At 37.4% G+C, this 13,927-nt stretch overlaps 1 protein-coding gene across 3 annotated transcripts in view; it reads left to right on the top strand.

Annotated features, from left to right (window-relative positions):
- The window catches only part of CCT6B (chaperonin containing TCP1 subunit 6B), a 34,062-nt gene extending 24,165 nt beyond the window's left edge, over positions 1-9,897 (top strand). Inside the window, exons 10-13 of one of the 3 annotated variants that reach the window (XM_023192853.2) lie at positions 5,274-5,407; positions 6,720-6,822; positions 8,732-8,804; positions 9,640-9,897. In XM_023192853.2, coding sequence (XP_023048621.1) covers positions 5,274-5,407; positions 6,720-6,822; positions 8,732-8,804; positions 9,640-9,712 — 383 coding nt within the window. In that variant the 3' untranslated portion in view covers positions 9,713-9,897. The remainder of the gene's footprint in view (positions 1-5,273; positions 5,408-6,719; positions 6,823-8,731; positions 8,805-9,639) is intronic. The other 2 variants (XM_023192852.2, XM_023192851.2) reach the window with 2 other exon arrangements.
- Positions 9,898-13,927: the final 4,030 nt, after the last annotated feature.

The raw sequence follows: 13,927 nt of genomic DNA, 5'->3' as shown, positions 1-13,927 counted from the left end.
TCTTAATTTTGGTGAAGTCTAATTTATTATTTTTATTCTCTCATGGATTATGCTTTTGGTGTGGTATCTAAAAAATCTTTACCTAACCTAGGGTCACAAATATTTTTCTCTAAAATTGTTATAGTCTTCTGTTTTACATTTAGGTCTGTGATTCATTTTAAGTTAATTTTTGTATGTGGTACAAGTATGGATACAAGTTCATTTTTTCATATAAAGGTATCAGATTGTTTTAGTCTTATTTGCTGAAAAGACTTTCACCACTGAATTGCCTTTTCTCGTGTATAAAAAATCAGTTTTTCATATTTGTGTGGTTCTATCTCTGTGCTCTTTTTTCTGTTCTACTGATACATTTGTCTATTTTAATGTTAATATGATATTGTCCTGACAACTGTAGCTTTATAATACATCTTGAAATCAGTATTGTTAACTCTCATTTTTTTTTGAAGTCATTTTGGTCATTCTAAGTCTTTGGCATTACCATATGACTTCCATATGAATTTTAGAATCAGCTTGTCAGTTTCTACCAGAAAGACTGCTGCTGGGATTTTGATCAGAACTTTTTTTTTTAGAAAGGATCTTACTCTGTCACTCGGGCTGGAGTGCAGTGGCGTGATCATGGCTCACTGCAGACTCGACCTACTGAGTTCAAGTGACTCTCCCACCTTAGCTTCCCAAGTAGCTGGAACCACAAGCATGCACTACCATGCCTGGTTAATTTTTTTAAAAAATATTTTCTGTAGAGACAACGTCTCATTATGTTGTTGCCCAGACTGGTCTCAAACTCCTGGGCTCAAGCTATCCTCCTGCCTTGGCCTCCCAAAGTGCTGGGATTACAGGTGTGAGCCACTACACCCCGCTTGAATGGAATTTTATTAAATCTGTAGATCAATTTGGGGATAGTTGATATTTTAATAATGAGCCTTCTAACTCATGAATGTCATCTTATCTATTTATTTGAGTCTTCTTGAATTTATCTCAGCAGTATTTCATAGTTCTTAGTATATGAGCCTCACACACTTTTTTCCATATTTATCTCTATATATTTCATTTATTTTGTTACTATTGTGTATGTTATTTTTAAAATTTCAATTTCTGATTGTTATTTGCTAATATATAGAAATATATTTTGTTTTTGTACATTGATCTTGAATTCTGCAACCTTGCTAAATCACAATTAGCTTTCTTATAGGCTTCATTGAATTGTTTATATAAGTTATTACATTGTCTGCTAATACAGTTACTTTTTTCTTTCCAATATGGATATTTAAAAATTTTCTCCCTTATTTCATGGGCCAGAACCTCCAGTATAATGTTGACTAGAAATAATGAGAATGGACATCCTTTCCTCATTCCTCATCTTAGGGGGAAAGCATTCAATCTTTCTCCATTACGTATGATGTTAGCTGTAGGTTTTTACCAGGTTGAGGAAGTTCTCCCTTCTGCACCTAGTTTGCTGACAGTTTTTAATCAAGAATAAATGCCAGGCTGGGCTCGGTGGCTCACGCCTGTAATTCCAGCACTATGGGAGGCCGATGCGGGTGGATCACCTGAGGTCAAGAGTTTGAGACCAGCTTGGCCAACATGGTGAAACTCTGTCTCTACTAAAAATACAAACATTAGCTGGGCATGGTGGCAGGCACCTGCAATCTCAGTTTCTCATGAGGCTGAGGCAGAAGAATTGCTTGAACCTGGGAGGCGGAGGTTGTAGTGAGCCAAGATCACACCACTGGACCTCAGTCTGGGCGACAAGAGTGAAACTTCTTGTTTTTTTTTTCTGTCAACACACACACACACACACACACACATACACGAGAATAAATGCCAAATGCTTTTTGTGCATCTATTGAGATGATCATATGATTTTTCCCAGTTTTTTTTTTTTTCTTTTTTTTTGAGATGGAGTCTCACTTTGTTGCCCAGGCTGGAGTGCCATGGCGCAATCCTGGCTCACTGCAACCTCTGCTTCCCAGGTTCAAGCGATTCTCCTGTGTCAGCCTCCTGAGTAGGTGGGATTACAGGCACGCACCACCATGCCAAGGTGATTTTTGTATGTTTTAGTAGAAATGGAGTTTCACCATGTTTGCCTGGCTGGTCTTGAGCTGCTGACCTCAGGTGATCTGCTTGCCTTGGCCTCCCAAAGTTCTGGGATTACAAGTGTGAGCCACTGCACCCAGCCCTCATTTAGTTTTTTAATGCAGTAAATTACATTGATTGATTCAAATGTCAAACCTTACATTCTTGGGATAAACCATGCTTAGTTACAATGCATTTTACTTTTTAAAATTTAATGAATTACATTTTTTTAAATTGTGGTAAATAATACATAACATTTGCAGTTTAACAATTTTTAAGTGTACAGTTCAGTGTTAGTAAGTGCTTTCACATTGTTGTGTAACCATTATCACCACCCATCTCCAGAACTTTTTTTCCTTGCAAAACAAACTCTGTACCCATTAAACAATAACTCTTCATTCCCTACCCACCTCCCCAGCCCTGGGTAACCACCATTCTACTTTCTATCTCTATGAGTTTACTCTGTGTATCTCATATAATTGGAATCATACAGTTTTTGTCCTTTGTCTGGCTTATTTCACTTTGCATAGTGTCATCAAAGTTCATTCATGTTGTAGCATGTGCCAGAATTTCTTTCCTTTTTACCATTGAATAATATTCTATTGCATGTATCTATCACATTTTATTTGTCTGTTATTGGAAACATGTTCCATTTACCTTTTGGCTATTGTGAATAATGCTACTATGTGTGTTCTCCTTTTAATGTATTATTTGATTTAATTGGCTAAAATTTTTTAAAGAATTTTTACATCTGTATTCATAAGGAGTATTGGTCTGTGTATATTTTTTCTTGTAATGCTTTTATCTTTTTTGGTGTTAGAACAATGCTGTACTCATAGAGTGAATTGGAAAGTTTTTCTTCTTGTTCAAATTTCTGAAAATGTTAAGTTGTTGTGGAGAATTGGTATTATTTGTATTATTTCTTTCTTAAATGTTTGGTAGACTGTCAATATAGCCATCTGATCCTTGGAGTTTTCTTTGTGGGAAAGCTTTTAATGACACATTCAATTTTTTTAAATAGACGTAGGGCTATAAAGCGTTTTGTTTTTTTTGAGTGAGCTTTAGTGGTTTGTAGTCTTTCAAGAATTTGTCCACTTCATCTAAGTTAGGATCATCAACTACTATCTATGAGCTAAATCTGGTTTGCTGCCTGTTTTGGTAAATAAAGTTTTATTGGAATGTGGCCATACTCATTTGTCTATGTATTGTCTATGGCTATTTTTGTGTTACAGTGGCAGAGTTGAATAGTTGCAAAAGAAATGTTATGGCCTGAAAAATATTAACTGGCCTTTTGCAGAAAGTATTAACTTCTGATCTACAGTTTCAACTTCATTGTCATAAAGTCGATCATAATATTCATTTATTATTCTTTTTAATATCTGTAGAATCTGTAGTTATGTAACTTTTCTCATTTCTGACATTTATCATTTGATTAATTTCCACTTTCATTCTAATTATTTCCTTTCTTTTGCTTATATTAGGTTTCATTTGTGCTTCCTTTTCTAGTTTTTTTTTTTTTTTCTTTTTGAAACAGAGTCTTGATCTGTAGCCTAGGCTGAAGTGCAGTGGCATGGTCACAGCTCACTGCAGCCTTGACTTCCCAGGCTTAGGTAGTCCTCCCTTCTTAGACTCCTAAGTAGCTGGGATTACAGGTGTGTGCCACCACACCTGGCTAATTGTTGTGTTTTTTGTAGAGATGGAGTCTCACTGTGTTGCCCAGGCTGGTATTGAATTTCTGGCTCAAGTGATCTATCTGCCTTGGCCTCCCGAAGTGCTGGGATTATAGGAGTGAGCCACCAGACCCTGCCCTTTTCTAGTTTCTTAAGGTGGAAGCTGGGGTCATTCGTTTGAGAACTTTCTTCATTCCTAATATAGGTGTTTCGTGATATAAATTTCTCTTTAAGTACTGCTTTAGGGATGCTAAAATTTTGATATGTTGTGTTTTCACAGGGAATGGGATCAGGGAAATTTTCAAAGGTTCTAGTAATCTCTTTCTTAAGCTGGGTGGTAGGTACATGGATATATTTGTTTATTCGTACATTTATTCTTTATATCTTACACATATAAATATTCTTTTGAGTATATTCTGTATTTAACAAGGAACTTTTAAAAAATGTGAATGGGAGGTAATGATGTAATAATCTGTTGGGTAAACAGCTCTGAGCAGTTACATTGTGAAGTGAAGCAGAGAAAGGGGGTAGTAATTTTAAAATGATGTGAGATAAAAGGGGAGATTGTTTTCGTATTGTTTTGTTTTAAAGCAAGTTTACTGATTTAAATAAGAGTCATAAACTTTATGAAACCATACAAATAGCAGATATAAAAGTCATATCCTGATGTGAAATTTGATGTGTTTAACCAAAACTCTTGCTTTAGAATAATAATACCACTTAATTTTTTTCTTAGACAGCAGTTTGAGTTATGCTCCAGCACCAAAAACAAATACTTCATTGAGTTCCAAGAATTCCCTATCAAAAACTAGGGACAAATTATCTTGGCCTAAAAAATTTTCATGTCAGATATTATAATCAGTTACCTGTCAATATAAATTATAAATAACTACCTCTTAAAAGTAGTCATAAGGCCAGGTGTGGTGGCTTACGCCTGTAATCCCAGCATTTTGGGAGACAGAGGTGGGTGGATCACTTGAGGTCAGGAGTTCAAGACCAGCCTGGCCAACATGGTGGCCCCCCCCCCGTATCTATTAAAAATACAAAAATTAGCTGGGTGTGGTGGTGCACGCCTGTAATTCCAGCTACTTAGAAGGCTGAGGTAGGAGGATTGCTTGAACCTGGGAGGCAGAGGTTGGAATGAGCCGAGATCGTGCCACTACACCTCCAACCTAGGTGACAGAGTAAAACTCCATCTCAGAAAAAAAAAAAAAAGTAGTTATAAAAGAGTAAGATGAAGGTAAAAAGAAATGATTCTTGTTTACCAGAGGATAAGCAGCGAAATAAGCTGTTTGCAGCCAGTTATCTGTACTATGCCTATTTATTTAATGACATATAACTTCAGGATGTTTCATAAGATAACTGAGTAATTACTAAGCCATGCAATTTATTTGGTTTTTGTAGGTAATACAACACACTTAAATAGTGAATTGCTTTTTTTCTCTCTCTCTTTCTATCTCTCTCTCTCTTTCTCTCTCTCTTTTGGTCTTTATGGCATGTCTTGCCAATCATATTTTTTCTCTCCAATAGGTTGTATGGTTCCTGGAGCTGGTGCAATTGAAGTGGCAATGGCTGAAGCTCTTGTTACGTATAAGAACAGTATAAAAGGAAGAGCTCGTCTTGGAGTCCAGGCTTTTGCTGATGCCTTACTCATTATTCCCAAGGTACAACTACCCTTTCGGCCAAATAACAACTGGTTAGACATAAAGGTGTTTAATTACAAATTGCCCATATTATCTGATAGTTAATGGAGTAGACAGGTATTTATATGCATTTCCTTACACAATTTTCTCTTAGATATTTTACAACTAAAGCAGGGAAACTTTTGGGATAACAGCCCAGAATCCTTGCACAATCTCATGAAATAGCCAACTTACCCCCTTGCTTCTTTCTCTGAGTTCCAAAAATTAAAGCAGCTCCAAATATTTCCTTCAGAAATGACTCATGATTAATCATAATGAAAAAGTTTAGAATTTAAAATTTAGTTAGATTTTATGGTACATCTTTGTTTTGTTAGTGGTATCCAAATGTAATCAATTTAAATTGTGGAGAGTGAGGACTTGAGGCTATTTAGCATTCCTAGATACAACCTTACATTTATCATCATCATTTTAATTCCTAGAAAAAGAGAAAACAGAATTTTTCCATGTGGCAACCTAAGGACAGAAAGCAACCATTCCTTTCTCTTTTCCTTAATTTGTTTCAAACCACCTTAGAAATATAGTAAAATTACTTCAAAGATGCTATTACCATGAATTAAAACATTATTAACAATGCCAGCATAATCTCTTTGCTAATTTTTATTAAAATTTTTCATAATTTGTGAAATCTTAGTGAATTAGATTTCTATTTTTTCTTTCCCCAGAGTAGCAAAGTCAGTATGATCTTGTTGTTGACAGAAATTGGTAACCCCAGTGTACATTGGTAGTACCTTTTTCCTCATCAGCTGGTGATTTGGGACCACTTGGAAATGAGCCTGGTTTGGAGTGCGGGTATCTCCAACCCTGTTACCACAGGTCGTGACTCTCCTCATGAAGATGAGGGGCACAAAGGTGCTGCAAATATTCTGGTTTCCTTAGCAAGTGCCTATGAAGAACTGGAGGGCATGTGACTAGCAGCACTAGAGGAAACAAGAATATCATTCTACTTCCTTCCACACTAAAAAAAAAAAAAAAAAAAAAAAAAAAAACCACAAAAACCTTTTGCAAGGAGGGAAATTAATGTAGTAGAGTGGAAATGGGGGAACTCTGATGTCCTCAGAATTTACTGTGATGTGCATAGGGGCAATGTTTAAGTAAATATAAAAAGTACTAGATAGATGAAATAATACTTTGATTTAGATTGAAAGTGGAATTCTTCAAAAGGAAATGATTGCCATGTTATAGATGTGTTTTTACAAGAGTAAAGAGTATTTTGATATTTGAGATATGTGAAGGTATTATGCATATATATTTATTATTATTTTTATTCCTAAAGGTTCTTGCTCAGAATGCTGGTTATGACCCACAGGAAACACTAGTAAAAGTTCAGGCTGAGCATGTCGAGTCAAAACAACTTGTGGGCATAGATTTGAATACAGGTAAGAAAGGGAAGGAAAATTAGCTGCTTAATAAAGAAAGAGGTTATTCTTTAGTTACCCAGATCTTATAGTAAAGAAGTAGAGATTTGGGTAACTTTAATATTTAAATTTTGGATGCCTTTAGTTTATTTTTGAGCTTCTTAAAAAATGTTCATTCATTTGAGAAATAGTTGTTGAGTGCTTGATTTCCTCTTGGGCTTCACACAGAACAAAACAGACAAAAATATCTGCCCCGGGAGCTTATGTTGTAGTGGGAGAAGGTAGGCAGTAAATAATAACTTTAATAAATAAACTCCTTCAGCATCTTAGAAAGAAATGAATTATATGAAAAAAAGAGTGGCTTACTAATGATCACGAACGCTAGTACAGGAGGGTGGAAAGAGAACGACAGCTTAAAGAGGTTGGTCATGGTAGGCATCATCAAGATGTCTGTTGAAAAAAAGTGGAAGGAAGTGAGGAAATCAGCCATGTAGGCAACTGGGGTTAAGTGTTCTAGGGAAAGAGAACAGCCAGTGGAAAAGCCAGTGTCTGACGTTTTTGAGGAAGGAGGTGAGAGGTGACAGAAGGTCAGATCATGCAGGGGCATTTGGACCAGTCTCAGGACTTTGGCTTTTACTTTAGAGGAGCAGGGAGCAATTTTGAGCAGAGGTGTAACATGGCCTAATTAATTAATTTATGAGGCAGTCTCGTTCTGTCTCCCATGCTGTGGAGTGCAGTGGCACGATCTCGGTTCACTGCAACCTCTGCCTCCCAGGTTCAAGCAATTCTCCTGCCTCAGCCTCTGGAGTAGCTGGGAATATAGGTGTCTGCTGGCACACCTGGCTACTTTTTGTATTTTGTATTTTTAGTGGAGACAGGGTTTCACCATGTTGGCCAGGCACGTGGCCTAATTCTGTTTAAGAGAATCACTCTGGCCACTCTCCACTCTGTAGAGAAGTCAGCTGAACAAGTAGAAGGTTGGAATTGCAATCAACTGTGGTGGAGAAGACTGGCAGGTTGTGGGTGAGAGGACATTAACATTCAGGTTTGGCAGAGTCAAGGTTGAAGCATCTGTAATCTTTTAATTAAAAAAGTTGGATATATGGGTCTGGAGTTCAAGGAAGACGTCTGGGTTGGAGATTAAAACTTGAGAGTCAGGCCGGGTGCAATGGCTCACGCCTGTAATTCCAGCACTCTGGGAGGCCAAGGTGGGTGGATCATTTAAGGTCAGGAGTTCAAGACCAGCCTGGCCAACATGTTGAAACCCCATCTCTATTAAAAATGCAAAAATAGCCGGGGATGGTGGCAGGCACCTGAAATCCCAGCTACTTGGGAGGCTGAGGCAGGAGAATTGCTTGAACCCAGGGGGCAGAGGTTGCAAGGAGCCGAGATGACACCACTGCACTCCAGCCTGAGTGACCGAGCAAGATCTCTGTCTCAAAAACAAAAACAAAACACCAAAAAAAAAAAGAAAAAAGAAAACAAAAAACAAAAGCACTCAAAAAACCTTGAGAGTCATCAGATGTGTATGGTTTAAATCTAAAAGTCTGGATGAGATCACCTAGGGATTAAGGGTAGAGAGAAAAGAGGCTAGGACTGAACTTTTGGGTACTCCAACATTAAGAAGTGAGAGAGGAAGAGGAAGAACCAGCAAAGTAATCAGAAAAGGAGTCACTAGTGCAAAAGAAAGAAAACCAGAGGAGTGTGGTATCCTGGAAGATAACAAAGAGTAGGCCGGAGAGTGTGATCAACTGTGTTAAATACTGATAGATGAGGCCTGAGAGTCAACCATTAGATTTGACAGTATGGAGGTCATTGATGACCTTGACAAAAGTAGTTTTGGTAGTGTATTAAATATTTTTAGAAGATATCAATTAATATTAATAGAAAATAGTAAGATTTTGGTATTAAAATTGTTTTTACTTTTCAGGTGAGCCAATGATAGCAGCAGATGCAGGAGTTTGGGATAATTATTGTGTAAAAAAACAACTTCTTCACTCTTGGTAAGTTCATATGAATATAAAGTGAAAGACCTGTAGAGTTATAATTGATAATATTAAGATGAAAATGTTTCTATTATTTTTGTCATTGTACAGTGGAAAAATTGTCAAGTGTTTGAAAGGTGTGGTATTGTTATTAGGACTAGCTTCTGTCATTTTATAGTCCATAGTCCCTTTTATATTTTAAGTCTAGCAGTGTTAAGTTATAAGAAAAATTAATCTTACTATTTGAGGGGGAAAGGGGAAATTTACTGAAATAGTAGCACATGCATGATGGAGAAAATCAAATGATATTGTAAAAATGAGCTCAATTTTGCTGGAATATAAATCAGGAATGCACCTTATCAGCAAAGGAGTTTAAATTATAATACAAAGGGTGACATTTGGGCCAGTGCAGTGGCTTACACCTGTAATCCCAGCAGTTTGGGAGGCTGAGGCAGGTGAATCACCTGAGGTCAGGAGTTCAAGACCAGCCTGGCAAACATGGTGAAACCCCGTCTCTATTAAAAATACAAAAATTAGCCAGGCTTGGCGGCAGGTACCTGTAATCCCAGCTACTCGGGAGGCTGAGGCGGGATAATTGCTTGAACGTGGGAGTCAGAAGTTGCAGTGAGCTGAGGTCTCGCCATTGAACTCCAGCCTGGGCAACAAGAGTGAAACTCCATCTTGGGAAAAAAAAAAAAAAAAAGGTGACATTTGTATTTGTATTTATAACAGCCTTGTCTCATAAAATATCGTACCAACATCATTAAAGCACCCTACATAGGTAAAGATTGCTGGAGAAAAAAGCTAAGAGTGGGTTAGTAGGCTTTACTCACCCTCTCATCTTTTTCCTTAGCACAGTGATTGCCACCAACATTCTCCTGGTTGATGAAATTATGCGAGCTGGGATGTCTTCTCTCAAAGGATGATTGAATTCAAAATCAAACCTTATAGAAGATGAAATTTAGTACACTTTACATCTGACTACTATTGTGTAGCCTGAGCCATTCTGAATTTCTACACAATAAATGCAGTTTATATCTTTTGGATCTTAACAGTCTCAAAAAATATTTCATCAAGGTATAAAGAACACAAGAAATACTTTTACAGTAAAGGAATAATAATTGAAATATTTCCCCAAGAGTCCTAACTCCCCACCCTTTGTTGTATGCTACTGCAGTTGTTATAGCATAGGATCTTTTAGGCCTTTTGGCAAGTTTTAAGTAATGAAATAGAGGTTTTAGTGCACCCAAGTAAATTTCCAGTATATCAGAGGGTATAAATGTAGTAGGACAAAATGTTTCATTTTCTTTCAAAATTCTTTCAGTGACATCTTGCTGCCACTCTTTCTTATAAATATGGCATGTAGCTTTGGGTTACATTGTTTATAATATTTGATTCAATTTATTTTGGATATCATTTATTATATTTTACCTGGCTTTTTTTTGTATATATGATCAACAATTTATGCTACTGTGCTAGCTCTGGTAGCTCTCTGACTAGGTGGTGAGATAGAACAGGTCTCATCTGGAAAGATGAGAATTGTTGACACCAGCAGTGGGAAATAATTGTTTTTGGCTTATAATACAACTGTTCAGTGTAGATATAGCAATATCTTTCTTGTTTGAAACTCTAGAATTAATCTATTGTTATTAGAGTTCTTGTGGTTAGCTTCTTTCCATGGATGTTAGTTGATAAGAGACTAAAATATGGCAGGTGCATTAATGGAACTTTGGCCTGTTTGTACATATAGGAGAAGGTTCCTTTAACCATTTAATGCCCTAGTTGAGAACCTATGATTTTATAGCCTTTTTTTTTCCACTTAATATGCTATCAACATCTTTCTAAGTCAGTATTCAGACTTCTTCTTCTTTTTTTTTTTTTTTTTTTTGAGATGGAGTGTTACTCTGTCACCCAGGCTAGAGTGCAGTGGCATGATCTTGGCTCATTGCAACCCTTGCCTTCTAGGCTCAAGTGACTCTCCTGCATTAGCCTCCTTAGTAGCTGAGATTACAGGTGCACACTACCACACCTGACTACTTTTTGTATTTTTAGTAGAGAAGGGGTTTCACCATGTTGACTAGGCAGGTCTCGAACTCCTGAGCTTCGGCAATATGCCTGCCTCAGCCTCCCAAAGTACTTGGATTACAGGCATGAGCCAGCACACCTGGTCCAGTATTCAGACTTCTGAACCATCACTTATGTATGTTTACACGGCATTGCATTGTATGGTTATACCACAATTTATTTTACTAATTCTGTTTTCAATTTTTTTTGCTGTTATAAAGATCTCCTTTTTAAACTTGTCTTTATCCTATAGAATAGGCCTTTTAAAATGGGCATGCCATGCATATGGCCATATCTTTTCTGTGTAACGTTGTTTAAATTTTGAAATATTTAAAATATACCAAAAAGACAGAAAGTAATATAATAAACACGTTTGTACCCTCCACCTAGCTTTAACAAATAGTAACATTTTGCCATATTTGTTTCAGATTTTCTTTTCTTTTCTTTTCTTTTTTTTTTTTTTGAGGCAGAGTCTCCCTCCTGCCACCCAGGCTGGAGTGCAGTGGCACCATCTCGACTCACTGCAACCTCCACCTTCTGGATTCAAGCGATTCTCCTACCTCAGCCTCCCAAGTAGGTGGGATTACAGGAGCCTGCCACCATGCCTGGCTAATTTTACATTTTTGGCAGAGATGGGGTTTTGCCATGTTGGCCAGGCTGATCTCAAACTCCTGACCTTAAGTGATCTGCCTGCCTCGGCCTCCCAAAGTTTTGGGATTGCAGGCATGAGCCACTGTACCCAGCCAGATTTTCTTTAAAGAAATACCAAAGTACAAAATGTTAAGATGCTGCTTTCCCCACCCACTCCCCATCATGCTTTTTCCACCCTTCCTCCCTAGAGGTGATCTTTATTGCCTATGCACTTTTATTTTTCCCACTCTTTATTTTTTTATTTTTATTTTATTTTTTTTTTTGAGACAGTTTCGCTGCTCAGACTGGAGTACAGTGGTACAATCACGGCTCATTGCAACCTCCACCTCCCAGGTTCAAGTGGTTCTCCTGCTTCAGGCTCCCAAGTAGCTGGGATTACAGGTGCCCGCCACCACACTTGGCTAATCTTTTGTATTTTTAGCAGAGACAGAGTTTCACCATGTTTGCCAGATTGGTCTTGAACTCCTGACCTCAGATGATCCACCCACCTCGGCCTCCCAAAGTGCTGGGATTGCAGGAGTGAACCACTGCGCCTGGCCATTCTTTATTCTTTTGCATACCTGTGACAACATAAAAAATTCGTTTGTGGTATTTATTTATTTAATTTATTTAGAGACAGGGCATCACTCTGTCACCCAGGCTGGAATGCAGTGGCATAATCAGCTCACTGCAGCCTCAAACTTCTGGGCTCAAGCAGTCCTCTCACCTCAGCCTCCTGAGTAGCTAAGACTATAAGCACATGACACCACACCTAGCTAACTGGTGAATTTTTCTTTTTTTCTTTTTTTCCTTTCTTTTTATTATATATATATTTATTTATTTATTTATTTTTGTGGAGATGGGGTCTTGTTATGTTGCCCAGGCTGTTCTTGAACTCCTGGCCTCAAGCAGTCCCCCTGCCTCGGCCTCTCAAGGTGGTGGGATTACAGGTGTGAGTAACCAGCCTTTTCTTGGGTTTTAAAAATGTATAAATTGTATTGCTCTGTAGATATACTTTTGTGCTTTTATTTACCACTTAATAGTTTTGAGATTTATCCATTCATTCAGTTTAGCAGTTTTGGAGTATTCCAGTATATTTCTTTTTTTTAAAAAAAGTTACACAGACTTTTATTTTAAAAAAACACACAAAAATACAGCCTTTTCTCACTTCAGTTATATGCTATATTGCATTTTCCACTTAGTTCAGTGCTTTAATGCTCAAGGATGCCTCTGCTTTTGATTGTACATGGGCCTGAAGCATCCTAGGTTTTGGCAAGCAGACAGGAGACTCAACAAAAACCCAAATAGGAACATTAATGCAGGGCACATCTGTAAACATATTATATATTTGAAAATTACAATATCAGTCAAAGTGACACAGTTTACAGGTGAAATGAAACTATCTGGAACTGCCTTACCACAAGTTTCTGAATCTGGACTGATATAATAAGTGATATATATATATAATGTATTTTAAAAGTTTTGTTTACAACAAGTGGGGTTTGCAGTCTATGCTTATACTTATAAAATCTAAGCAGGACATATTCAAGTATATTTCTTGTTTGTATGTATGTGTGTGTGTGTGTGTGTGTGTGTGTGTATGTATGTATATATCTAGAGACAGGGCCTCTCTGTGTTGCCCAGGCTGGTCTTGAACAGGTACCTGGCCTCAAGTGATCCTCCCACCTCAGCCTCCCCAAGTGTTGAGATTACAGGTGGAGGCCACCCCACCTGGCCTTCAGTATGTTTCTATACTACAATGTCATGTTCCAGTAAGTTAAAGAAAAAAATCTTCAATATCAAAACTCTCAGAATATGTGTCAATGGCTTAGAAGAAAATACCAGAGATAATCATAGAGACTTTTTCATGAAATGTTGCATTACTACTTCTTGATGGTGAGAATGAGTGTCAGAGACTCTAAGTTGAAAAGTGATTTAGAAGAATTGGGCTCTTGATTATGAAGTCTTAAGAGTATCTTACCTTATTTATTTTGCCTATGTTATTAATGCATATGAATGATATGATAAAAAAATTATATGTATAAGTTTAAAAAGCTCTTACAGGAAATATAAAAAATTATGAATGATAAAGTATGTCATAGTTGAAGTGATAGCATTTTCTTTTAGTCTGTGAAGTAATGGGTGCATCTTATAATGAGTGACATTTTAGATTCAATGAAATATGATACTATTTATACACTGCTGGACTCAATGCTAATATTTATTTAGGTTTTTACATGTGTTCATAAGCACTGTTGGCCTATAATTTTACTTGTTCGCCGGGCGCGGTGGCTCAAGCCTGTAATCCCAGCACTTTGGGAGGCCGAGACGGGCGGATCACGAGGTCAGGAGATCGAGACCATCCTGGCTAATATGGTGAAACCCCGTCTCTAATAGAAAATACAAAAAACTAGCCGGGCGAAGAGGCGGGCGCCTGTAGTCCCAGC

The sequence above is a fragment of the Piliocolobus tephrosceles genome, chromosome 16 (assembly GCF_002776525.5).
Source record: "Piliocolobus tephrosceles isolate RC106 chromosome 16, ASM277652v3, whole genome shotgun sequence".
Lineage (NCBI taxonomy): Eukaryota > Metazoa > Chordata > Mammalia > Primates > Cercopithecidae > Piliocolobus > Piliocolobus tephrosceles.
Note: the sequence above shows the minus strand (reverse complement) of the source record. Positions and strands in the feature narration are given on the sequence as shown.